Source organism: Triturus cristatus, chromosome 4_2 (assembly GCF_964204655.1).
Source record: "Triturus cristatus chromosome 4_2, aTriCri1.1, whole genome shotgun sequence".
Taxonomy (NCBI): domain Eukaryota; kingdom Metazoa; phylum Chordata; class Amphibia; order Caudata; family Salamandridae; genus Triturus; species Triturus cristatus.
In genome coordinates, this window is record NC_140586.1 from 299408055 (window position 1) to 299435828 (window position 27774).

The following is a 27774-nucleotide window of genomic DNA, read 5'->3' on the forward strand; positions in this document are numbered from 1 at the left end:
CAGGGACTCCCACAGAGTCATTTCTGGAAGAACTGCAAAACAAAACCCACTAAAATACAGTCAATTAATCTGTTAATATTATTCAATTTATATGCAGTCGCAGACCCCACAAGTAGTTTTCACTGATTTTCAGTTGTCTCCGAATGACAGGTTAAGAACCACTGGGAATTCTGTCTCTTCAAATTTCCTGATGATTGTCAAATTAAATCCCCTCAATCTGAACAAAAAAACACTTTCTATCCATAAAATGTAGCTCTTCTCTTGATTCTTGAACTGTTACATTCTATATTTAGCTGCAGCTTCAGGAAGCCCCATGCTAATCAACTCCATCCATACACTGTTAACGGGGCATGATTCTACCCTTACTGAATAAACCCTCTCCAGATACTTGTTATAGGCAATTTTCATCCCACATCACTGCTCCCCATCCTCATCAAAAAATTTGAAAAATAAATTATCTCCTCTTTATTTTTCTGGAATGTAATCATAACTTAGACCCAGTTTAACCAGGGATTCACTCTTTTCTTAGTACTGAAAAGACTCTGTCTGCGATACATGGTCTTAGAATGCTGGTGGACCAGGGCTTTTCTGCTGCCCTTGTAGCCTAGTCCTACTAGAAGTATCAGCTACTTTAAACATGGTGGCACATGACCTCCTCTTCACTCGCCTTCATGAGGTTGAGGTCCACTGGAAGACTTTGGCCTGGATTAAAACATACTTACTAGACTGCTCTCAAGCCATTTATCTTCCTCCATTTCTATCACATGGTTAAGGAATCTCACTTGTGTGGTATGACAGGACTCATCCCTCAACCTGACCCTTGTGAATATTTACATCTATCCTCTTTACTCGGCTCACTCGCTCTTCTAGAATGCCCTTGATGCGTAGAAGCCTGGCAGATGTCCTAAACTGACAAACTGCACGTCAACACAGTGGTAGCAGTTTTTGCTCTGCTATGAGCGCACAATCCTTCTGGGTGCTGCTTCTTCGCTAGCCCATAGATCTTTACGCATAATACAATACATCAGGAGATGGCACTCTTTTATACCGCTTTCTGGCTCCAGAGAATCCCACTAACAGTTAATCATCTTATTGATGGTCTCTGGTTCCAACGAGGATGTAAAAATGGAGGGCCCTATTAGGATCCAGACAGTGGAGCCGCTCCTCCTCATTGGTCGGATGGGGTGGGGCATGGAAATATGGCAAAGTAATGGATTGAACTATGTGGAATGACAGGACTACCTTTTGGCAAGAAAGTCACTTTAGGCCGGTGGACCAGTTTGTTCGGAAAGAGAGATGTGTAAGGTTTTTGGACAGACAAGTGCTAAAGTTCACTCATTTGTCATGCAGAGGTGACAGCGGTGAGAAACACTCTTAATGGTCAAAATGCAAATAGGACAGCTACACATCGGTTCAAAAGGAGTTCACATAAAGTAGGTGAGAACCAAATTGAGTTTCCACTTTGGCATGACAATAGGTGTTGGTGGGGACATGTGGATCATCCCCTTCAGTAAATGCATCACAACCGGGAAATTGAAAATGGGTGGTTAATCAGCCGAAATGGCCAAAAGATACCCCTTAACTGTCACCACAGCAAAGACTTGCTGGGCTAGAGAGAATTAATATAATAAAATGTCAGACAACACTACCTGTAAAGGGTGAATGTCATGGGACGAACACCAGATCAAACTTCTCCCAGCCTGATGCATGTACAGTTTTGCTAGGAAAACGCCAATCTGCCAGAATGATACTTCGGAAGGACAATCTAAAGCCATCAACTGCCACCTTTCTATCTATATATGCATGGAGCTGTAGTTTGTGCAGACTTGGGTGTAAAAACTGGCCTTGCTGTTGCAACAGAGTTCCTCCCAAAGGGGCAGCAGAATCAGAGGAAATTTGCTCATGACTATAAGTACTGGGTACCACAAACACACCTCACCCAATATGGACCCACCAGAATGACTATGGCCAGGTCTTCCTTGATCTTTGTCAATATTCTGTCCAAGAGGTATGGGCGAAAAGACTTTCAGAAGTACCGAGCTCAGGTCCAGGTAGAGGCATCTCCAAGGGAGAACTGCCTCTGGAACGTCAACGTGCAAAAGCTTAAGACACTGCGCATGCTCTGCGGTGGCAAACAGATTTAGTCTCGGTTCTATCCATTGATGCAAGTCACCCTGTCCACCCCTCACCATTCATGATCTGTTAGGCAATATCAGCTGAGTTTATCTGCCTTAGAATTGAAAGATCTTGCCGTGTGAGCTGTCACTGACATGGACTTGTGGCAGCCTTTGCTTAGTTTAAATTCTGTAGTCTTAGTAAGGGACATAGCCCTTGCACACTGGAATTCTAGTGTGAAAATCTCAGTTAAGACCGATTGACTCGAGTGAGTGAGTGCCGGGTCAATGTCGGAGGGTGGAAAAAGAAATTAAGTGAAATAAGCATGTGGAGACAGCTAAGATACAGTGGTCCCAACATCACATCCATGGCTGCAGGCCCCAACCCGGAGCTGCACAACACCACTTACCAACATGAAAGGGAGTTGCTATGAAACTTTTCCAGATAGTCTGGCATTTGGGGAAATTCACAGGAATCTGTGGTTAGAAGTCTCTATCAGAAAGAATGTGATTCACAATCTTTGTGTGTCACCAACATACTGTAACAACAAGGCTGTAACTGGGGGTATGTCCTATTGAAACCAACGTACATATACATTTAATTAGAAACGCATTATTAAAAGAATCTCTTAGACTCAGTTGTTAATTACAACTACACTCTTTCAGAGAAAACCCACACCCTCATTATCTTAGGACTTCACAGATATTAGACTCAGCTGAGTAGCCTGTTTAGAATTGGACATCATCGATTCAACTCAGTAAGATTACACTGGAGAAATGTGAAGATTCCTATGAGAACCAGCCAATCTACACTCATACACACACCTGCACTGGAGCGAATATGGAGACGAGATATTCATGTTTGGTAAAGGGCATCTTGACAATGCTCTAGACTTCTTTTCATATGTATCTGCGTGCACTTTGGTAAATATGGTGTAAGATACCAGGTATAATCCAGGAAACATCTATGGATATTGTGTGATTTTTTTCTAGATGAACTCTTTCTGAACAGACCCTAAATACTTGCTTTTATTATAGGTGTTCTAAGTTGCATCATGTATAAATTGTATATGTGAAAACATATGTGCTAAGACCTTTGAACAGGCAATAATAATTATTCAACATCTTTAATATGTATTGTGCCATATCATGTCAGTCAATGCCATTTATCCCAACTCACTGATAATCATTAATGCATGCCCAATCTCTTTATTAATATCTTCTCCATTATTATTGTATGGCAATATTGATGGTCTGTTAGTTTTGTTAAACATGCAAAGGGTGATGGGACGAATGCTTGCAGTAACTCTAACCTCTGGCAATTGCTCAGTAGAGCATTCATCCCATTGTTCTTTTGCCCATCATGCCACTTCAATTGGGATCCAGCCATATGCAAATCAGTACTGACCGTGCTCCACTAGGAGCAGTCCAGTCCCAACTGCCAAGCCAGGTCCTCCCTGAACCAGTGCACAAGCAACCTGCTTTTATAGCCGTCTGCTTGAATAGATCCAATACAAGGTCTCATGCAGAGCCATCACCATTTTTGTACAACACCAAGAAAAGAGGAAGTAGAAAAGAAAAGGTTTCTGGGAACGGACTGTTGTGCTGTAGGAGTCTGTGTAATGTTCCAGGCTCTCAGTGTTCTGCTTATCCTGAAACAAATAAAAACAAAAAAGATGTTTTTCAGAGATCCATACCTTGGTGAAGGAGAGGGTGCTTCAAACTGTGGCACCGTGCTGTCCTCACTGACTGGTGAGTACAAACCACTCATCTCCTGCAACAGAGATACAAATCAGACTAAAGACAGCATATCAGAGCATTATGTTGAATACACTTCCTCTTGACAATCTTAGTTACCCACACAAGTGTGGACTTACTTTGTACTATTAAATTAGAAATAGTAACATTTGTTATTTTACTGTGCTTAAAGATGGTAATCACTGTTGGATAAAGTTCTACACACAAATAATTGTGAATGATTCGCACATCTTTTAAAGCTGACCACAGTCTTAGGTTTCTTGTCGCATAATTGCGGTTTACACAGTCTGAGCTTTTGCATGGTTTGTCTCCGGGATACTTTCCTTATAGTGCATAGCCAGGTCATTTTTCAGTGCTTGCTGAAGTTCAGCATCAGCCATACGCAGAAGTGGTTCAGGTGTGGAAAACATGTCACAATTCACTCAAATGGTTTGTGGGAAAATGCAGCACATGATGTGGCACCATTACTACAAGATGCTACCGTCTTACTGAATTGCTAATAGTTGCAATTTCAGATTTTACATTTTTTTCATTCCCTTAAAACAAGACTACTTAATCCAAGCATAAAGAATGACAGGCAGAAAAAAGGGACTTAGTGACATGGTTGTCAATATCTGGATATACAGTTAATAGGCTTCTTAATCTGGTCTACAAGGGAAAAATCATCAGATAACGGAATGGAGAGGATTGGACCCTTGCAATTTATGTCAAGGGCTTTCATCAGGATAGGTACAACATTTTGATCATGATCTGACAGCACACTTCATGGTTATGTGAAATATATAAAATAGACAATTTGGGTTCTTATATAGTTGATCTAGAGCAAAGAGTCAATAGAGAAAGGGAGGTCGCCACAGAGTTTCCGTCATGCCAGGGCTCTGGAAGATTTTTTTTTTCAGGAACTAGCTAAAAGATTATTATAACCGACAAGGCATTAAATGCACTCTGCTTTTTTTCAGCTCCCCTGGCGCATGAAGAGGCTGAGGGAACAGAGGGGAATCTAGGTGTATAGCCAACATACATTTCAGGGGCGGCTAGAAGTGGAAGCCAATTTGTTAACAAATCTGATATGGAAATGACATATGTGGTTAATACTTGATCAACATATTTAGGCATTTAATTACTGAATAACACATTGTAAACTGCCCATGCTAAAGATTAACACCAACTTGGTTTCCCCACCTATTCATGATTATTTAGTGTTACCTCACAGTCAATCAGCTGAGGTACCCTGGTACTTTCATGATCTCAGAACATGTAAAATCATCATCTGCCAAGAAAAACTTCAAAATTGGACCACAATCAATAGATTGTATGAATGCGGCTTGAATGTGTTTTTTGTCACACAGGTAAAAGAGTTGGCAAGACTGGGAGTGTAAAAGGCCTTTCTGTGGACTATTGTTCTGTTCACCCCATGATGTCCAATCCTATCACTGCCTTTCTTTATATCTTCAGTCCCCACCTCAGTGTTAGGTCCTGACGCCCACTATAATGTGCAGTCCTGACTCCACCTCGACTCACATGTTTAGCCCTTTTATAACACACATGTTAATTATGGACATTTCTCTCTACAAGCCCTATGAATTAGAAAACACAAGCATTGCTAGTTTAACCAAACATGTTTTTCAGCGCCAACAAAAGAAACCTCATTCCTGATTGGGCCCAAACCGCTGCTATTATAAAGAAATCTAATCTCAACATAATGTACAGGTCTGTAGGTCAGCTGTTACCTCCACTCGTTTGATGTCTTCTTCCAGGACACTTAGTTCCTTCTGGATCTGCTCTAACTGCTGCAGAAAGAACAAACAAATATGGTCATGCCTGAACACATCCACAAGGAAACAGTCACAGTGCTTTTTGTATTCCACACCCGGAAGGTGGTTGATAATGAATCTGGGCACTACACTTTGGCAGTCAGAAGCAAACATTCTAAATACCTCTTTCTCCTCCTGGTGTACAAATTTCACTCTTGTACATAAATAAGTTGTGCCTTGTGGCTCCAAGGCTCAGGCTCTAGATTTCCCACCCTTCGGTGAAACTCAAGACCCATATCTGAAAAATCTTCCTCAATTTCTACAATAATAAAGCCTGTATTTAAATGCTACTTATTCACGCATTCATCTGACAAAAAACAATAGCACACAATTGGAGATCCAGGACACTTTTCTGTTTTTTTTGTCAATATTCTCCATTGACATCTGTTGGAAGAAACCCAAAGGCAAAAAATGAGAAGAATTTGAAATCTATGCTGTTTTCAAACTGCAACCTAGATGGTATTTTGTGAAATAAGGAGCGCTGACTCCCTTTCAATGGCCTAGTTACCTTTCTTTCATTCAACATCATTAAATGCTCTGCATTACAAGTCAGTAGAGAAGCTGCTCTCACAGGTACTATACTGGTGTGAGCCTGCAGTCTTGAGATTTCGGTCTCTCATATTCTAAGGATCATAGCATTTGTTAGAGTAGATTATTTCCTCCAAAACTATGGTTGAGCTACAGTTACAAACATAAATGCAGCCACTTTAGAAATTGATCTGCATAGTGGAAATGCTTGTTTCAAATAACTGTGAACCTCCAATAACAGTTAATACTTGACGTTTTACAGTGAATAAATAAATATTCTATAGATTAGTTCAAAGGTGTGCTATACAAGCTAAAATTCAAAAGTATAGAAGGACAGACCAGAGCAAACTATCATGCAGGATTCTTGACTCAGCACTTTGGCTCCTGATATCTTATTTTGGGTGCACACACTTCTCCCAGTAACATCTTCATAGCTCATTGGCAAAAGAGGTTGTGCAGATGGTAGCCAGGGTCTCCAACATGGCTCTAAAATTATTCTAATCAGTTCATTCCAAAAGCACAGAGTGTTACACTTTAAGACCTCTCTCTTTGTCCCTGCAGCCTAGTAACCTGCAGAGGCCCAGAAATTTCCCCCTTTCAACACATGTAATGACTATGATAAACCAATCATGAAGCTAGTCTTGTAGTATAACTCACACCTCAGATCCTACAAAGATAACAAACAAATCTACCTATGTAACAAACCAGCAGGATGAGCTCTCCAGTGCCTCAAAGATCCATTAGTCAATCGAGTCCAAGAAGGGGGAAAACATTCCTGAATCAAATTGGTGTAAAACTAAAATCCTACTCCTAGGTCCTTCGCACCTCTTGAAAGAGGCTCACTCTTCACTTTCTCATTCTGTATTGTGACTATCAAAATGATCGTCAGAAATTAAGTTACATATAAGATTCTGACTGAAGCCTGAATGCTCCGATAGGGTTGCAGTCAAGTTCTTTATAGCAAGTCAAACTCCTCAAGTAAACTCTGCTCTTCAACCCCCACAGTTATTATGACTATGCCAAAGACCTCTACGTTAATATGTCTGTGCACCAAGAGATGTTAAAAAAGGTCTTAATGTTGCAAGATGGTTTAGCTTCAGAGTGAGGAAATGCCAAGCAGTACTTCCAACTAAGAAGGCTACTCTGTTTGCATGAGGCAGTCAGAGTCACTTTTAAGATACCTAGCCTCACATACAAAATGCATAGGCAGCTCTGCCACATATAGTGCCTGGGAAAGGTCATGCATTACTACTCCGCAAACCCCTTGCAATCAGCAAATGCAAATATCTGATGGGTGGAACACATGCAATTTCCCCAATCACCGCTTTCCAAAGATAGCGGATACATGCATTTTCAATCCCGGTCCGCTTGGATCCCAGGATTGTTGAACCATCTACCTCACTAGGTTATGATCTACCAGATTTGATTAACCAAGGTCCAGCATTGTGTGTTGCTTTTCTTTTGTGTATTGCAAGTTGGTCGCTTCTCAGAAGACTGGTCCCAAAAATAGAAAATCAGCCATAATAATCAACATATGAAAAACCTAGATCTTATCCAGTGCTCTACTGTCCAGTTTCACTCCTGGATTCAATGGGGAAGACTTTCTACAAGTTGATTATCTACAGACATGATTTACCCAACAGAAGGCGCTACTTGTACCACAGGTTCGTATCGGCAAATTGATAGTCATTTTGGCTTTATTTGAAGGTCAAAGAACATTTCTCAAGAAGAGCTCTCTATACTTAACATTTCTTAACCTCAAGAGGGTCTTTCTTCAACATGTCTGACCTCAGGAAGCTGCTTGACGCTATGCATGATCTCAGCTTCAGATCAGTAATGGTTGAGGGCATAACATTTCTGTATGACGAAACCAACGGAGGTGGGAGCTATACGCTTGATGGGAAGATGACAAACGACATCCAAATTTCGACAGGTAAGAGGCAGAATTGATCCTTTCTACCAGTCCTTTTCAACACTTTGAATAACAAACATGACTACACTTTGAAGGATCTATTGGCTGATGTTCCCATGCTGAGATATACCATTTCATTGCTTCTTTAAGCATACAAAGCAAAGGTACTATCTATCACTGACATGCTCAGTAACAAGAATAACTTGCAAATTTATGTCACCAAATGGTAAGAATATAATAATCTGCAGCAACCAGTTTAAAATAAAACAACTCCAACAGATAAAAGAATTTGATTATGTGGGGATTTATTTCTCTGCTAAACTTTAATGACAAGGCCAAATCCAGGAATGCCCTTTCACCCTCCTTTGCTGCCTTTTAACAAGAAATGTGGGTGTTGTGCTGTTTCTGTTGCTTTGTCTACCAAGCCAAATCCCTTACATGTGCCCCTTTTGGGGTAGAGTTATAGTGGTTTGTCATTCTAGCTAACTTGGGTTCACTTGGATATCATTTTTACTTCAGTGTACTTTCATTTTATCTCTATCGAACAACTCTGTATCCAGGAGATTAACTGCTAGATTAATTAAGGACAGCATTTATGTTTTAGCGCATATTCACATTTAAAACTTTGTATTCTGTATAAGCATGTACTGATTTAATGTTTTTTTTTGGGGGGGCCAAAACAATCTTTCTGCTTGAAAAATCCTTTAGAGTTTTCAGAACTAAGTGTGAAAGCATACAATAACATGCCCAATAATCTCCCCAATTGCTCTCAGCCTCTGTAATGGCCTTTCAGTAACCATATGTGACACCACCAGCCTTATGCGATTCAGGATAAAACTAAAATCCTAAATTGAATCATAACTTTTCTGAGTCCTCCCTGTGCCCTACAATTCAACACTTATCGTTTACTTTTTGTTGTTTTTTGGGGGGAGTTTTATATAGCGCAAACTCGACCCGAAGGTTTCAGAGCGCTTTACAGGAGCACCAGTTACGTTATAAACAGACACATTCATTTTTGGAAGGCACGAGGAGATAGTGATTTGCCCAGAATCACAGGATGTTGAGCGTCCCTGCCGAGACTCGAACCTGGTTCCCGAACTTCGAGGTCGACTGCGCTAGCCGCTAAGCCTCATCCTCTCAATAAAGGACCATCACCATGCAAGCTAGTATCGAAACTTTCAACAATAAAGCACAGTCAACTCCACAAATAATGTACACTTTACACTGATGACTTTCATGATATAAACTCTATACCATTCTCCTCTTGATTGCACCAAAATTCCCTGCAGACATTATCAATGCATCATCTCTTAACACTAACAAATTCTTCGACTATCATAAACCAGATCATGTGTTCCAAACTACATTTGATATTTCAAATGGGCTTTTTACTGCAGCCATGCAACAAAGCAACTAAGTTTACAGTGAATGCTTTATATTATTAAACATAATAGATTAATTAACTTCCAGGCTTGTATGTGGAAAATTGCCTGAAAATCTGTAATAGATTACTTCGCCTAGTGCAGGACCTTTCATAGGATTTTAAGGCAATTATGTAGTACTTCTGGGCTCTGACGTAGAAGGAAATTATTTAAAAAGTTTGCGCTTCATTCAAAAAAAGGTCAGTCAAGCTGGCATGACACTTCTAGCAAAAGACACACAGATGATGGACACGGAATGCAGAGCAAATCAAACATTCACCCTCAGTCAAGAGACCTGGGTTAAATCCATCGTTCTTTTGCTCACCATGCCACCCCAGTTTAGACCCAGCCATAAACAAATCAGTCTTGACCCTGTTCCTCATGCGAACAGTCCAGCCCGAACTGCCAAGCCAGGTCTTCCCTGGACCTGAAACAAGCATCCTGGGACAGGTTTCGGAGCATCACCTCTCATCAGCCAGGCTTGCTTGAATCCAGTGGCACAGTTAGCCCGGGACGTATGGGCATACCCGACACACTTAGGGCAAGAAAGCACAATTTTAGGCTGCGGTTTCATTTACGATCTAGTTGATGATCATTATCGCTGAAGAATGTCTCGAGATCCAGCCAGTTAGTGTAGATCAAGGAGGGTTTTGGGACATTTGTAACATTAGGCCTCCCTTCGTAAAATATCAGAGTAGCTACCTACACCCAAGCAACACTGTTCTGAAAATGGAGTTTGTCTCTGCTGAGGTCAGTTTCCTGCACTCAGGTCACTTACTGACTAAGCCTGTGAGGATTCTAGTATGAAAAACATATGACAAAGACCAGAAATGCCCAAACCAAATCCATGTGGTCACAGCTTGTGGCAGGCCCCATTTAATCACAGACGTTCCATGCCCATCACTCATTCATACCCTTGTGTGGATTATAGGGATACAGTAATGTTTCATTCTTTGTCTTTTGACCGACACCACGCCTTAACAGGACATTAAACTCTGGAAATTAATATCCGGTGTTTCCAGCCTTAGCCTTTGTGTCTGTGACTGCAGAAGGCCCTCAACTTCCAGAATGCCTTTATGAGGAACAGACAGAATTGAATCCATTTCGAATGTACGGTGCTCAGGAGTGGAACCATTAACCTTGTGTCTCAGACTCATGCTGAGTCTCTGGGAAGAGGTCTCTACCAGCATTTTTAATTTGTGCAATTAGAAAGTGTGCCAATTCTCATACACTTGTTTTCAAGGGAAAAGTTAATAGGGATCGGGGTAAAGAACAAAAGATGCATTTTCCCCCTTTAGCTCTCACAGATTTAGTTTGCACCTACAGCAAACACTCAACAGATTTTATGCCAAACCTGGCATCAGTTTAGAAGTTTACCCAGGAAGCGTGCTTTTCATGGTTAGGAGTAAATCTGGTCCATAATTTTTGATATAATAGTGTTTGAAAAAGGCACAGCTAAGCATGAAAAGGTCAATGTCTTTGTATATTGTGTCAGCTGAAGAGCTATTTGCTGATTTGCTTATAGCTTTTGCAATATCTGATGAATATGCATGAAATTTGATAGACCTTTAGCATTCTGAGATTATATATGGTAATTTCACATTTGCACAGACCCAGTAAAGGGGAGGGGCAGTTAGAAGGGGGCATTAAATGGTTAATTTGCTAATAACATTGGCACCGCCTGATGAATCAGCGCAACATTTGGCAGAAGCTTAGAAAGATTTGTGTGTGGCAATCAATCAAAGGGAAAATTAAAGAAGTGAATAAAATGAACTTGCATTTGCTTATAACTTTGTGCAGTTTGATGAATCTGTAAGGCAGTTAGCAGATATTTAAAGTTTCATGCTGATCAAGTTTGGGGGGGGGGGCGGTTGAAGGAAGGGAGCAAAACATTCTGATTTACTAATTCCCTTGGCACCGTTTAATAGAGCTGTTCCCAATTTGTCAGAGAAGACTTAGCACAGAACGGGTACATGGCAGGTGAATGTAGGACATCATAAAAAACATGAAATTCAAGGGAAAAACACAGTTAAAGATAGCTATGGTTCAGCAAACACAAAACACAAAAAGTCCCAAAATTCGCCAGCTGCAGTGTACAATGCACACTGAACTCATGCTTCCACCATGCTCAGCAAACTAATGAATGCCATATTTTAAAGAAAAAGACTACCTACATTGAGCAAAGTATGCTGGGAGTTTGAATTATGGTGTTTAACACAGTAACTGGCAAATGTCAGGCATTGGTTGTTTCTGTGTTTGCTGGACAATAACCGGCTACTAAGTAAGATGAAAGTGAAGTCATGGTTAGCTTTGGTTGGAACACTTAAACATTGATATGAAAAAAAGCTGAATTTCACTGAAGAAAAAAAAGCAGAGTTATGGTTGCAAATGAAAACTGAAAAACTACTGGAATTCACAAGCTATGGTTGGGACCACATTCAATAACTAGCAGAATAGACATTCAAATCCTAACTTGCACAACATATGTAATCCTCATGACCTAGCCTTTGATCTGACAGGTGCTATTACAAGTTTCATAAAGAACTGTAAAGATTAAATATAATATCCACCTTAACGCTGCAAAAAAGGAAGACTATGAAAGTAATTGGGTTGAGTATGTATTGATAATTATGTTGAGCTATTTGATGCTCTTACATATTGGTACAAATAACGTGAAGTCATAAATACTGCGTTTGGTGTGCAAGTTATGGTTTGCATGTCTCGCTCATAGTCTTATGTTGGACCTTTATTGGGCTACGCAGGCTGGTTTTGCATCTGATGACCCCATCAAGGTAAACTACCTTCACAACAAAACTTTCATTCCGCATACCTTCACTCCGCATACCATTATCACGATAGTACCATTATATCACGATAGTACCATTACTCCGCAATACTATAATAACGCATGCCATTACATCTTACCATGCTTTTACCATGACATTCGTTGTAAAAGCATGAATGGTAAAAGCATATGTTTTTAATATTTAAGTTTAAGGTAAGTATATGGTTTTAATATGGAGGTGAAGGGGTATAGGTTTTGGGGTTCAGGGCTTTTTAAGGGTTTAGGGTGGGTTTGCGTTTAGGGGTACAGGGGCATTTTTAGGTTTTAGGGTATGTTTGGGTTTTGGGGTAAAGGTGTATTTTTAGGGGTAAGGGTGGGTTTAGGTTTTTGGGGTACAGGGGCATTTTCAGGGGTAAGGGTGGGTTTAGGTATTTGGGGTACAGGGGCATTTTTAGGGTTTAGGGTGGGTTAGTTTTTGGGGTACAGGTGTATTTTTAGGGGTAAGGATGGGGTTAGGTTTTTGGGGTACAGGGGCATTTTTAGGTTTCAGGGTATGTTTGCGTTTTGGGGTACAGGTGTATTTTTAGGGGTAAGGGTGGGTTTAGGTTTTTGGGGTACAGGGGCATTTTCAGGGGTAAGGGTGGGTTTAGGTTTTTGGGGTACAGGGGCATTTTTAGGGTTTAGGGTGGGTTAGTGTTTTGGGGTGCTGGGGTATTTTTAGGGGTAAGGGTGGGTTTAGGTTTTTGGGGTACAGGTGCATTTTTAGGTTTCAGGGTATGTTTGGGTTTTGGGGTACAGGTGTATTTTTAGGGGTAAGGGTGGGTTTAGGTTTTTGGGGTACAGGGGCATTTTCAGGGGTAAGGGTGGGTTTAGGTTTTTGGGGTACAGGGGCATTTTTAGGGTGGGTTAGTGTTTTGGGGTGCTGGGGTATTTTTAGGGGCAAGGGTGGGTTTAGGTTTTTGGGGTACAGGGGCATTTTTAGGGTTCAGGGTTTGTTTGGATTTTGGGGGTGAGGTGAATTTTTAGGGGTAAGGGTGGGTTGGGATTTTGGGGTGCAGGGGAATTTTAAGGGATCAGGGTGGGTTTGGTTTTTAGGGTTCAAAGGGTAATATTTTTTTAAAAATAAATATATATGTGTATATATATATAAATAATATTTTAATTAATAATTATTATATTGTCTTTATATATATATATATATATATATATATATATATATATATATATATATATATAGGATAAGTACTTTTACTAAGTTTATCCTTCACCACGCATGCCGTTGTAATGGCATGCGTGGTAAAAGTTTGTGGAGTGATGGTATTGAGGAGTGATTGCACCCGCATTGAAATAAATGCGGAGTGATGGTAGGCGGCCTAATTGTTTGCGGGATAACGTCATATAATCCCCCATGAAAGATCCTGTACAGGCCTATGTCGTTGGCTGTGGATTCACGGACCTCAGAAGCCACCAATCCAATCCTTCACATAAGCAAGGGTTAGCGAAACCTCATGTCTCCTTTCATTAACCCACTAACAGTCTAGATAGCTTAAATAGGTAACCCTTTTAAGCCCACCAAAAAGGTTTTTTCAAACATTAATTCCCTGAAAACAACTGAATGGATTTACACCAAAACAAGCAAAAGCACTTCCTCGAGTAAGGTTTTACCTTCATGCAATGTTAGATATAATACAGTTGAGAGTTATCTTTCTCTATCGAAGAGCAAAGAATCCAATGGGAGTTAAAATAGGAAAGATCACTATTTTGAGCGTCATTTTTTGGCCCCCGCTTTACAGATCTCCAGGAAACATGCCATGCAAAACCCAATGCCGGTGAACTTTTTTTTTTACTGGAAAGTTTCATGCCGAGTGTTGAGCAACGCCAAAAGCTATTAAGAAAACAAAGAAACGCAGTGTGTAACTCTGTCATATTTCCCTTTTTTTCATTTTTTTTAGATGGTCTTAAGACAGCCTTCTTCATCCACTGGTCTGTTCAAGTGTCATTAACATTTTGCATTCGCCCACCACAGAATGTAGCAATGGGTCAGTCCACTTTAGACATTCGCATAGTTCATGAGTAATGGCAATCTACTCTTGAACTATTCGCACACCCACAGAAAAAAGTAGTCCTCCTCAGTGCCAGGGAATACCAGCCCAATGTGTGCTCCTGCCGCATTTTCAATTTCCTACCTTTAGGCAAGGGCCCAGTAGCTCCACCAGCATTGCTACCAGACCACTTGTACATCTTCATATGCATGGATCTCATGCATACTTAACTATGTGTGATACAAATATATTCTAAAACTGCTCCACAAGTGTAAGCATCTGTTTAGATGCATGGGCAGACATATTTAAATTGTTTTTGTTGCACTTTCCAGATTCCATTCAACCACTGCTTTATTTATCTTATTTTTTGTCTTTGTTGGGGGTTGGATTACTAAACAAACAATGCCACAGGACAACTCGTGTTTTCATAAGTGCATTACCTTTTTTTTACCAAATAAAACATGATATAATGAATGTTTACACATCTGCGGATGGCTTCTGTATAATGTACTACAAAAACAAGCTCAATAGAGACACCTGTACATCCACGTATGGTCATTTAGTTTTCAAATTTGCAATAACATTTTACAAAAATAATTTTAAAAGAAAACAGCCATTACTAAAGTCTAAAAGATGGCACCCAACATCAGACTCTCTGAATTTGCTAATGCTTCTTTCTTTTTTATTTATTTCTTTACATGAGGCCAGCAAGAAAGCACGCTAAAGCTATTTCTATGCCCAATGTAAAAATAAAGTAAGATTAATTGGAGGAACTTACCTCAGTATGGGCAGAACTCACTTTGTGCAGCTCACTTCCTCCCGCTTCAATGTCAGCGAGGGTACTGATATGCATGATTTGATTTTTAAACTTGTAAAGCGCACGAATGCCCGAAAACATCTTGGCGCTGCTGCTGTCTGAAGATAACACTGATGAGTTAACGAGTAAAAAGCCATTTTTTGTAAAAAGCCATTTTTTAAGGATCTTCTGAAGGAGAGGAGGTTGGGACTTTCCCTAAATACCAGGGGAAGGGAGTCCCATAGTTTAGCCATACCCGTTATAAAGCTTCTCCCTCCCCAAGAAGCTTGTTTGTACCTGGGGACAACCATCAATTTAGCTGTGGAATGAAGCATTCTGGAAGGGGCATACTAGACAACTTTGTGCCTCAAATATTCGGGGCCAGAAGTAAGTAATGCCTTAAAGGCCATGAAAAGTGCTTTGAATTCAAACTGTCTCTTTACTGGCAGTCAGTAAAGCTGGACCATTGCCTGGGATGCCAAATGGTGATGCATTCTGCGGTATCTGTAATTTACAAATAAATCTTTGTTGTGCATTCAAAAAGAGAGCATTGCAGTACTCCAGTTTGGATATGGCGAGTGCAGTCACTACAGTTTCCTGAATTTCCCCAGGGATAAAGGGACTGCTTTTCCTGATAATCAAAGTGAGGAAGACTAAGAAGTTAGGGCTTTAGCACGATCTCCAAAAGTCAGCTTGTTGTCAAATAAAATTCTTAGATTTCGGACTTTCTTCACTGGGGTCAGCAGTAGACTTGAGGCCACCATTTGGATGCCCGGAAGGAACAATCATTGCCCAGGAGAAGAATCTCTGTTTTCTCAGAGTTGAGTTTAAGACAACTGATTTCTATCCAATTGTAAATTTGTTTAATTCAGCTATTAAATCTGATCGCTGAGCCGTCTGGGTTGCTGGATACTGAGACCACAATCTGAGTGTCATCAGCATAAGAGATGACTGAACAGCTAAAGGATTTAATGAGTCTGGCCAGTGGGGTGACATATAGATTAAAAAGAGTAGGGCTCAAGGAGGAGCCCTGGGGCACCCCACATGGTAGATGAGAAACAAATTTGCTCACGGCGACAAATTGTTCCTTCTCACAGAAGAGAAAAAAAAGGGGGAGAGTGAGAGCAGTTCCCCTGATACCTAATTTGAAATGAAGGTCAATTAATACTTTGTGATTGACTGTAGTGAAGGCCGCAGAGGATAGGATAGGATATGTGTTTATAGAGCACTCGTATGCCGTGGCGTCTTGGCGCTAAGGTGAGTACCTGTGTTAAAGCCCACAGCAGTCGCCTATGTTGTAGCAAACAGCCAGGACTTCAAAGCTCTCCTGAAAACTAGTCTGCTAGGTTGAAGACGCATGGCTGTAGGCAATGAGTTCGATAACTTTGCTGCACAATGGGAGAAAGCTCTACCACCCCATCTTGCCTTCCTAATCCTGTCCAGATGGAGAAAACCGAGAGTACTAGATCTTAATGATCGAGCGGGGATATAAGGTTTAAACAATATATGCATGGCCTCAGCTCCTCCTCCATAGAGAGCTTTATGGACCAAGCATAAGGCCTTGAATTCCACCCTACGCTGAATTGGAAGCCAGTGCAGGGTTCGGATTCCACCTGAGGTAGGTTTACCCCTTGGTATATCTAGGAGTAGTCTAGCAGCAGCATTTTGTAATGATTGAAGCCTGCTCATTTGGTACTTATTTATTCCCAGTAGTAGGCCATTGCAGTAGTCTATCTTGGAAAGCAAAAGGGCTACTACCACTGACTTCTGCAGTTCCTTGCCAATAAAGGGAAAGATCTTCTTCAAAGTTTTAATTAAAAAGAAACAAGAAGAGGTGAGACTATTTACTTGGGCAGAAAAAGTTAATTTGCAATCAAAGATGACTCCCAGATTTCTGATCTTAGGTGCAGGGGTGGGACATTCCCCAGCAGTCATTGGCCACCAGGATGCGTCCCATCGAGGTTGCCCCTGACCAAATTTAATAACTTCTGTCTTGTCTGTATTCATTTTTAGGGAGCTATGGTTCATCCAGGTCATAATCTCCTCCAAACAGGCATGAAACCTAACAGCCGTATTCTCTGAATGTTTAGACATGGAGATTATGAGCTGGGAGTAATCTGCATATGACGTAAATGCAAAACCATGCTTCCTAATCAGACAGGTCAGAGGCAGCATATAGATATTAAAGATAGTAGGTGATAGTGCTGAGCCCTGGGGAACCCCACAGGGCAAATGGAAGCTCTCTGATTCCAGACCCTCCCAATGCAAGCTCTGCACTCTCCCGTCCAGAAAAGAGGATAGGAGGGACAGAGCTGACCCCCCCCAATGCCCACATCTCGAAGCCGCTGAACCAACACCGTATGGTTTACGGTGTCGAAAGCTGCCGACAGATCAAGCAGTACCAAGACTGCATCTCCCCCTTGATCAATTATTCTCCGGATCTCCTCAGCAACTACGATCAAAGCAGATTCGGTCGAGTGGTTAGATCGAAAACCATGTTGAGTTAAATCCAATACTTCATTGATGTCGAGGTATTCTGTGAATGTTCTGTTCATTGTTTTTTCCAAAATCTTAGCCATTATGGACAGACCGGCAATCAGTCGGTAGTTCTTGGGCTCCGTTGGGTCTAGCGTAGGTTTTTTTAAGATAGGCTTGATCGTGGCCTTTTTCCAACATAATGGGAAGCTGCCTAGCTCCAGAACTTGATTGATTAATGGCGTCAATTCATCACCAATCCTATTAGCAGCCATGTGTAGTACCGTTGCAGGGCAAGGATCTTTAGGTGATCCAGATTTTATGGAGAGGAGCAGATTACAAACTTCGTCTCGACTAATCACTGGAAACCTAATTAATTCCCTCAAAGGTGGTTCTACTGACAACTGTGATTGCTGCGAAATATCTGAGAGCTGACGAGCTTCAGAGAGGTTATCATAGATAACTTGTACTTTGTTTTGAAAGAAGGTTGCTAGCTTATTACACATGATTTGATTAGGATGAAAAATAGCGCCAAGGTGGGATTTAGAGAGCAGATTTACTGTTTTAAAAAGCTCCCTGGAGGAGTTTCCAGCTTCCTCAATTTTTGTGGTAAAAAACAGTTTTTTTGCTTCAATAATTGCCTCCTTGTATTGTTTAAGGGCAGTATTATAATTCATTTTAGCAATCTTGTCGTAATCCTGCCGCCATTTTCGTTCGGCTGTTCGACATTTCACCTTTAGGGCTTTCAGATGGGGGTTATACCACGGAGAGGTGGGCTTATGCCTCCTAATGGTAGACCATTTTTCAGGGGCTACCTGGTCAGCTGCTGTCTGAAGCCAATCGTTAAATTCAGAGGCTGCCTCGTTGCTATCTTTGGACAGCAACAGGGGACCTTGGCCAAGAGCTACTAGCCAGTCATCTGCACTGACTTTATTCCACCATCTGGACATAACTTTAGTAGGTTTAATGTGTTTCCCCAGAGGTGGTAGTGAAACCTTGATCTTAAAATGGACTGCGTAATGATCTGTCCATGAAAGAGGAGTAACTCTTACCACAATTATTTTAGAGTTATTAGAAAAAATACCATCTAAAATATGACCCGCCTGATGGGTGGGCTCTGTGACCAGCTGGGTAAATCCAAAAGTGACAAGATTATCAAGTAACCTTTTAGTATCTGTATTGTCAACAAGATCCAGGTGGAAATTAAAATCCCCCAGTAACATAAATGGGGCAGAGTCAGTTTGGGACTCTAGGTAAGTCATCAGAGACTGAGCGAATGGCACTTTGGGACCAGGGGGGCGATAGAGCAATAAGCCCTGAACATTCATAATATTGTTAATAGTGATAATAAAATGCAGAGCTTCTGCCGGGAGATCCTTGATGGTGGTTACACGTAGTTTTATATGTTCCCTATAAACAATAGCTATACCGCCCCCCCCCCCTCTTCCCTCCTCTCTATCTTGTGAGGTCACTGCATATAGATAGAGATCGAATAGATAATGGATGCCCTTTCTCCCTTATCCAGTGTGGCCCTGAATTCTTCTGAGGCTACAATGAATGCTGATTCGGTGCTATGAGCACCTCTGAAACCAAAATGTGTGGAATCCAAATATTATTTGCAACATGAATGAGGTTAATTCAAGATTTATTGCAGTTTCCAAAACTTTGCCTGGAAGGGGAAAGCGAGAGATTGGTCTGTAACTGTTAGGATCTTGTGGATTATGGCTTGGTATCTTTGAAAAAGGAAGAATAGAAGCCTTTTTTCCATTCTAGAGAAAAATGGCCTGCATTGATTATCTCATTGAAGATTTCAACAAGATATGAGCTTATAATCTCCGGGGCCAAAATGTATAATCTTTGGTGGACAAGAATCCAGAGGACAGCCTGACTTATTAGACTTGGTTAGGCTTAATACTTGCTTAGTGTTGAGCAGAGAAAAAGTATTTAATAATTCTGGGTTGGTGGGGAAGCCCTTCTCATCCTGAAAAACTATGGTTAGATGTTTGTTTGAGGCAAATATATCAAAGACATCCTTCAATTTAACCTGAAAGAACCCAGCAAGAATTTTGCGAAAGGCTTTGCTACAGTTGTCGTAACTTTTTTACGGCCAGTTGGCAGTTTTTTTTAACCATGCTTAAAAAAAGCTATTTAGAAGTAACTTTTGAATTCTGTATTATGTTAGTTAATTACAGGTTTTTTCCCCTCTAAAATCAGTGCTTTATATGTGGCGATCGCTCATTCAGAAGTATCTTTTTCTGATGGATCATAATGTTTTCTCCAGCTGCAGTCCTATCGCATACAGGACTGTTGCTGTGCTCTGAGTTTATCAGAAAACCAGGGAACTGGTGGAGTAATTCTCCGATTAGTATATACTTTTTCAGGTGCAACTGAAATTATCACCAAGACTACCCATACAGATGTTGAGATGGCTAAATCAAGATCCTTGGCAGTGGGAGGCTTAGAGCTGGACAGTAACAGATTGAAATCTGAAGGATCAATTTTATGCCATGCTTTACTGACTGTAGCTGTGGATGAGGTCCCACCTCTCGAAAGTGAGCGTTATCTTGATGTTAAATGTAACTGCTCTATGGTCCGACCATGCTAGTGGTAATGCAGCAGTGACACGCAGGAAGGGGCTGTCAGAAAAAATACCATCTAGTGTATGGCCGGCAACATAGGTAAGCATATTCACCAGCTGGTGAAGACCTCAGCTGGCCATAGTATAGACTAGGAGATCTGTGTCTTTATCATCCATATTTTCTCAATAAAAATTAAAGTCTCCTAGAACTGTAAAGTTTGAAGAAATAAGATTTAAAAAGCAGTGGATTAAGGGTCTTCACAAAGGCGGTCCTGGTGCCAGGAGGACGGCATAGCAGTAGTCCTTTAAATGTATACTTTTTTTGTGAGTTCCAATTGAAACAGAAGTGCTTTGCTCTCAGGGTTGGTAGATACTTTTGAAAAAGATGCATGAAGTTGATTGCGATATATAAATCGCTATGCCGCTTCCCCTCTAGCAAACTCGCATCGGCTCTAGATATAGAAAACCCTACTGAAATGGCCAGAACAAAGTCTGGGTAAAAGTAGAACCGACCCAGGTTTCTGTCACAAACCATATATCAGGCTTATGGGTGTCAATACATTCAGCCAATTCGATTCTATGTTTTATTAATGATCCGGCATTGAGCAGAGTGGAAAGAAAAACATCAAAGGATGACTCTGTATTGTTTTGGCCTGGCCTGATTGAACACTTAGTGTGAGTGGTGTGATTCGTAAGTGTGAGGTTGCAAACCCTACAGTTAAGAGTGTTGGTAATAATGTGGGGCTTAAGAATTGTAGACGAGGAATTCTTACCTACTGAATTAAGGTCCATGAGTTCATTCCTAGTGAATCTGAACACCAGGGGAATATCTTGTGAAAAACGGGAAAATGTTTGGGTCTCTGAGCGAACCGGTGTGCGGATGGGCGCAGACGAACTTGCCAGCGGCACACCCGCGGTGTGGTCACACCAGCCTTAAAAGATATATCCCCTCCTAGCCTAGCTGGAAAACTTGACCGCCACCTAAGATGGCGCAAATGAAAGGTCCTGCTCTAACAAGCGAGGACAGCAAGTCTAAAATGCACAATACAATATTTAAAATACAGCAGCAAAACTGATTTTTTAAAAGATAGTGCAGCGTGTAAGAGAAGTCATTAAGATAACCCCCAAAGTGTGTGTACAGTGGCCAGTTTCCCTCCAATTAGCAGAGGGTGCGTAGTCGCCCCAGCCTTAAAGGCTATATCCCCTCCAAGCCAGAAAACTAGACCGGCAAAACAGATGGCGTAAATTAAATGTCCTGCTCTAACAGGCGAGGACTGCAAGTCTAAAATACACAATACAATATTTAAAACACAGCAGCAAAACTGATTTTTTAAAAGCGCGTGCAGCGTTTTTAATAGATGTCTTTAAGATAACCGCCAAAGTGCATGTGCATTGGTCAGTTTCCCTTCAATTAGCTGAGGGCGCGTGGTCACCCCAGCCTTGAAAGATATTACCCTTCCTAGCCGGAAAACTAGACCGGCAACATGGTACTACAAGCTGCCCCAGAAGATAGGGGGTACTGAGGGTGGTAATCTTTGAGTAGTCCAGAGACTACATTACATATATGACACTGCACATAGCTAGTCTATGCCCTGGATGGCAGACTCAACAGTGCAGGAAAAGACAACGCAACATCAAGCTGGCCCAACTAGCGAATTGCTCAGAGAATGCATTTGTGCAGCAGCTAGGGCCTTCAGTGGTACAAAGGGCAAAAAATTAGAGAAAGGCACATCATTTCCAAGCCTAGGACTAGAGTCCTCGCTTTAAATGTAAAAGTGTGTTTTGTTTTCTATGGGTACTGAGGTTAAGAACACACAAATTCAAACTGCTATCCACTGAAAGCATCCTATAACATCCAAAAGCAACCTGCTCAAGGAAAACGCTGATCTTAACTCCCTTTGAAGTCAGAATTACAGTTCTATCCACCTACACACAATCTGGGAAAACACAGCCTGACAATGGGGTTTCTGAATATGATAAAATTATGCTACCTTCTCTCTCTCTCCAGCATACAATATAAGGGCCATATTATCAAGGAACGGCGATAACATTATCGCACACCAGAACATGGGCTTCTATGGGAATTCACAAAGGCATATTATCAAGCCCATTACCGCCGCTTTAGCAGCAGTTTCCTGCCACTAAAGCGGCGATAATGTTATCGCCGTTCCTTGATAATATGGCCCTAACTCTTTTGGATGGTGTTATCCAGAAATATGCTCATGGCTCAAAATAACCCTAAATTTTAATGGCTGTTTCTTGCGTCGGGAGGCACACAAAAAGGACAACAGTCCACCCTACGTGAGGCTCTTTAACGTTTAAAACAAGAGAAAAAGCATCAGTAACTAAAAAAAAGACATGGACATCTATTGCAGTTCGAAAAAGTTACTGTTAAGGGCATTAGAGATAAGTGAAATAGAGAAGCCCAGAGGAAAAAAACGAAACATTTCTAAAAAAAAAAGAACTTAAATGTAACCTGCAGAAAAAAAACGAAACTAGAGGAGACTAATACCCAGCTATTGAAGGCAGAGTAATGAAAACTGGACAGAAGGAGCTTGCTGGATGACAAAGGGGCGGAGCCTAAATGTGGGTGAACCCGGCCACTCTCAATCTTCCACAACTTCGGTTTTAAGTTCCTACCATGCTAGACTACCTACCCTTCTGTGATGTACAACTAAAGGTTCATATTTGTAGGACAAAACAGACCTAAGAATACCTCACACTGCATTTTGCTTGCAAACTATTAGCAGCTTAAACATTGTGTTGAGAGGCATTTCCGGTGGCAGGTCTGCACTTAGCATAAAAATAACCTTTACCTAATACTTTTTTTGTAAATTGCTGCATTTTCTCAGTGCCCAACAGGTTGATTATCTTAAGGAGATGCACACATTCATTGCACAAGAATATGAGTGTGCTTTTGTTCAGCATGTTTCATTGGCGGAAGTAGTAGACCAAACAACTGTTGGTAGTGACTTGTTGGCAACAAATGCTGCCAAGCAAGTTCCGAAGACAAAAACAAATTATACAAAATAAAAAACACACATGATGGGAGGGTAACGGACCATGAACGAAGACAAATTGCCACTTTCCTAGTTTAAATTGTGCTGTCCTCATTCTCTTTAAATGCTTGCATGTCTTACCAGCCTCATTTTGAAAGACCTCTACTTAAATGATGTTGAATCAGAGAACACACATTGAATTTAAATTAAGAAATGGTTAGCACAACTTAAATTCAAGAATTCTTTTTTCTTTTCTTGTGATCTACGTGCCTTTGCTGCTTTGTATTGCCTCCAGTTTTTAGGTTGATTTCACACCTCCTAATTTTAGGTTGATTTCACCGGTTCTCTGGGCAAGGTTCAGTACATTTATTTTCTTACTTTAAGCAGCAACATCCGTCCTCAGTTTCAGTACGGGCAGGTGCAGAATGTGCCATGTACACCTCTGGCACAGGGAGAGAACAGCACACCTCCATTAAATGCGCTTTTCAAATTAATTGTGCCAAGGCATAGGGCAGGAGGTCGAATCAGTGAACTACCGACTGTGAAACCAAGGGACAAGATTCTAATCCAGACTCCACCACTAGACCAAAATTGTGTGCTTGGTCAAATCTATTAACGTCTAAATGACTCACGTCAAACAGTTCATACAGGGAGGACCTACTATAGTAATTAGGAAGAATACTGAGAAAACTTCTGAATGGATGTAATCCAGCCTATGAAACCTCCTGTTAGTAACACAAGAACTTATAGTAGAGATAGGGAACAACATCAACAAATTATTCTCACACAAGATAATGGTTTTCTAATCCAGACAGCCAGTGCTTTAAATGGGAAAAAATAAGTGTAGGTACTCATTAAATTGAGCTGGGGGCGTGGCTAGTGGGCGGGGTTAGAGGCGGGGCGTGACATGATGATACTAAGAAATTTCTGTTGAGTGTTCATTTTGCCCGTGGATTTCCTCTGATTGTAGTTTCAAGCTTCCCATATATGCGGATTAACAGCTGCATATGATAATAAAGAGTGGTGTGAATACCTGCTGGGAGCAGGCCCTAAATCACAATAGAAGAAGCTTCAAATGGATGCAGTCAAGCCACCAACAGCACTATCCGGCTCACGATCAGCACGCCTCGGATCGAGAGAGAGTTTGGAATGGCAGCATTGATCATGAGTACTCCGCCAGTTGCAGGACATACCAAAACATTTGAGAAAAGTATCAATATAAACAAAACGTGTTAACTCATTTCACAAGATAAATTCCTAATAGGATATGTTAAGATTTCCTTGTTTTGTAATATTTGCAGGCAGACCGAACAGACAGGGTAATAATCGGGCAAACAGGCAACCTGTCCAGGGATTCATCAGAGAAGCGCGGACTAGGTCTGCTGTTTGTAACCATGACTGGAATATTCATAGGAGACAGTCCACTCTCTTATATAGATTCTATCACACCTGTTAGCCAGCTGTTTTCCAATGACTACCACACCTGTGAAGCAGCTGTCTCTTATGAGCTAGCCAGTTCTCTTCCAAAGACTATCACTCATACGAGACGGCCAGCTCTCTTCCAAACACTATTACAGATATGAAACAGCCGGCTTTCTCCCAAGGACTTGCTGCACCCTTGTGAGACATTCAGCACACTACCAATAACCATCACACCTGTGAGACAGACGACTGTCATGCTGTACTTCCAGCATGCTTTTGAAACAACCAGCTCTCCCTATGACAATCTCACATATGAGATCTACTTGGTAGTTTTTGGCACAAAACTTCTAATACACACAGAAACAAGCAGACAATGCACACACAAAAGCATTTCACGCATTTCTTTAAAACTACCTCCTGAGGGTGTCCAGATTCTCTTCCTCTCTGAGCTTGCTTTCTCTCTCACACTCAAACATACACAGAAGCAGGCAAATGCGCGCGCTCACACTCCCTCCCTCTCTCTCTCCCTCTCCCTCCCCCTCCCAAAAAGGTTCACTTCGAATTGTTAAAGCAAGCACAGTGTGAACACTCACACAGCCCCCGGGTAGTTCACAGGTCTTTTAAAGACCATTCGCTTGTTAACGAGGCTTCGTTGGTTTTTCACCCCTTCTAGAGCCCCCGCATCGCCACTCTGACTATTGCTGGAAGAATTAGCACGTAACACAATACCAAGCCCTGTCAGCTGAAACCCCGAGGAATCGGGTTTCTAGATGCTTGAATCGGGAGGCGGGAGACTACCCTTGAAATCGGTAGTCTCCCGACTGAATCGGAAGGGTTGGCATGTCTGATTGGCTTACCTTCAATGAGTACCGGTACTCTCCTTAGCAGCGGAGAAATGCCGGTACTCTGATCGGTAAAAATAAGAAGTGCCGGTACTCAGTACCGGTGAGTACCGGCCCATTTAAAGCACTGCAGACAGCCACAAGCCTTTCCTACTCTGTAAAACTTACCTTTCCGGACACTTGGACTTTTTAATGATCCATGCACATTGTCACAACAATGGTTGTTCATTTTCAGTAGCTATGTGAGAACACCACCTTAAAACAGCATAGAAAGAATTTAAATTACCTCTCGCTTATTTCTTCGGGCCACCTTGAGGAACTCCATGAGGATTTGCAATTGAGCAGCATAGGATTCCTGGGGAAAAAGCAACAGTTATTGTGACTGAGAGCAAGCCAAGAAATGAGGCAAACCGGAAGAGAAGGCTGTCCTCGCCACAGACACCACCAAGAAAGTCGTAGCAGAAAAAGGGCCAGACAGAATCATATTAGAAACCAAAACACTAGGAGAGGAGATAGAAGAGTGATTGGTATTAGTCAAAAACAGGGCTGCTGAGATCAGAAGGCTAGAGAGAGAAAATTCTGACCAGCAGTGGAAAAAGGGTGTAGGGCGAGGTTACAGAGGTTGAGGCAGCATATATTTTGAGGCACTAGAGAAACAAATATATCACAGACAGAGGAGGACAGAGAACCAGGAATATAGACAGGGATAAACCAGAAAGAGAACAAGATTGGGAGCAGGGTAAGTGCAATGCACAGAGGAGATCACGAAGGAGTCAGGATTACTCACTGGGCACCTACCACAAACTTTTCATCTGTTCCATGCAGTAGTTGCTATCGATTGAGGTAGCTATCTTGAACAATTAGCTCAGTTAAACTAAACCCCACAAACTCATGTGAAGCTGCTGTAAATCTGTTCATAATTAGGCAGATAATCAAAACAAAGTTTTGTCCTATAGTCAGCTGAACTGATATGAAGTGCGGTACTTGGGACTACGCTGCAGAGGTACTATAGATACAGAACTGAAGAAGAAGGCTGAGGAAGCAGCTTGATCTCAACACAACCAAGCCAAGAAACAGGAACCACTTACTCACCGCCTCCAGCTGCTTCTTTTTCTGCACCAGAAGCTCAAGCATTAAGTTCACGTTGGCCAAATCCAAGTTGTCCTGGTCCGTTCCCAGTAAGTCTTGGAAGATTTGCCACCGGTGGCCATTCTAGGTAGAGCAAAGAAGGAGAGGAGGGAAAAACAGAGCCATTATTATAAATGAGTCCAGCATCCCAGCCAGTGACTCGACAGGTATTCCAGGGTATGTCAGTAATTAAGCAACTCTAGGTTTTGTTGGTGAGTAAAAAGCGTCATAGAGGAGGGCGGATGAAGAATGATATCCCCAGACAGCCGTTATTGCATCAAATCAAAGTTGTGAAATTGAATCTGTCTGCAGGCAGTTTCTGCCAAGTATATGACAAACTTGTACGTAAGGGTATGATGAAATGCACTAGATCATCAGCACAGCTGCAGATAACAAATAATGATTAAAGATAGTGATCTATGCTATTGTGCTCAAACATGGGGGGCCTAAAAACAGCCCTGTGAGTCAGGGTGAGGGCAAAAGTCAAACAGCCTCGTTACTGTGGAGGGTGAGTGGTCAATGAAGTCACCCTTACAGAGAGTCCTCTAGCTCCATGTGGCTCAAGCCTCCTGCTCACCCAAACCATAAGGGCTCCGGGCGGCATCATCTAACACAGTGAGCATGTTCCACAGCCAGGTCAGTCAACATGCTGAAGTTCTAGGACTCTCGTTTTAACTGCATACACAGACTAAAAGTTAAGATTATTTTCTACAGTTACCATCAGTATACATCAATTCTATGTTTAATGCTTAAGGGAGAATTTAGAATTAAGCAGATCTTCTTTGGACAGCTTCTCGAGGCTTACCTGCAGGAGTTACTGGGGTCGGCTGTCTACTGCCAATGTTGTGGGAAGAAGTCTTGGATTTTGATTGGTGCCATTTAGTACAGGGCTTAATCCGAGATGGCATCTATTTATCAAAATTATACACTGCTTGCCCAAACTAATGTGGCTGTATTACTACCTGAATAAAGCATTTTCTCTTGATAGTCCACTTCTGGTATAAAAAGGGTTCATTGCAATGCTTCCATTCGCCTTTGCTGGCTAGATAGTTGCCTGTTGCTTCTGGTTTTTTCCCTTTGAATTTTGCACCAGTTTTCCCATTTTTAAACTTCTGTTTCTCACTCTTATTTTCGGGTTCCTTCTGCCTTGCTGCTTCTCT

At 41.5% G+C, this 27774-nt stretch overlaps 1 protein-coding gene across 2 annotated transcripts in view; it reads right to left on the bottom strand.

Annotated features, from left to right (window-relative positions):
• Positions 1-27774, bottom strand: part of COP1 (COP1 E3 ubiquitin ligase) — a 689508-nt gene that overhangs the window by 519664 nt on the left and 142070 nt on the right. For both annotated transcript variants that reach the window (XM_085601600.1, XM_085601601.1), the window contains exons 5-8: positions 26579-26698; positions 25773-25841; positions 5603-5662; positions 3812-3888 (exon numbers count right to left, since the gene is read on the bottom strand). In XM_085601600.1, the coding sequence (XP_085457726.1) occupies positions 3812-3888; positions 5603-5662; positions 25773-25841; positions 26579-26698 (326 nt within the window). The remainder of the gene's footprint in view (positions 1-3811; positions 3889-5602; positions 5663-25772; positions 25842-26578; positions 26699-27774) is intronic.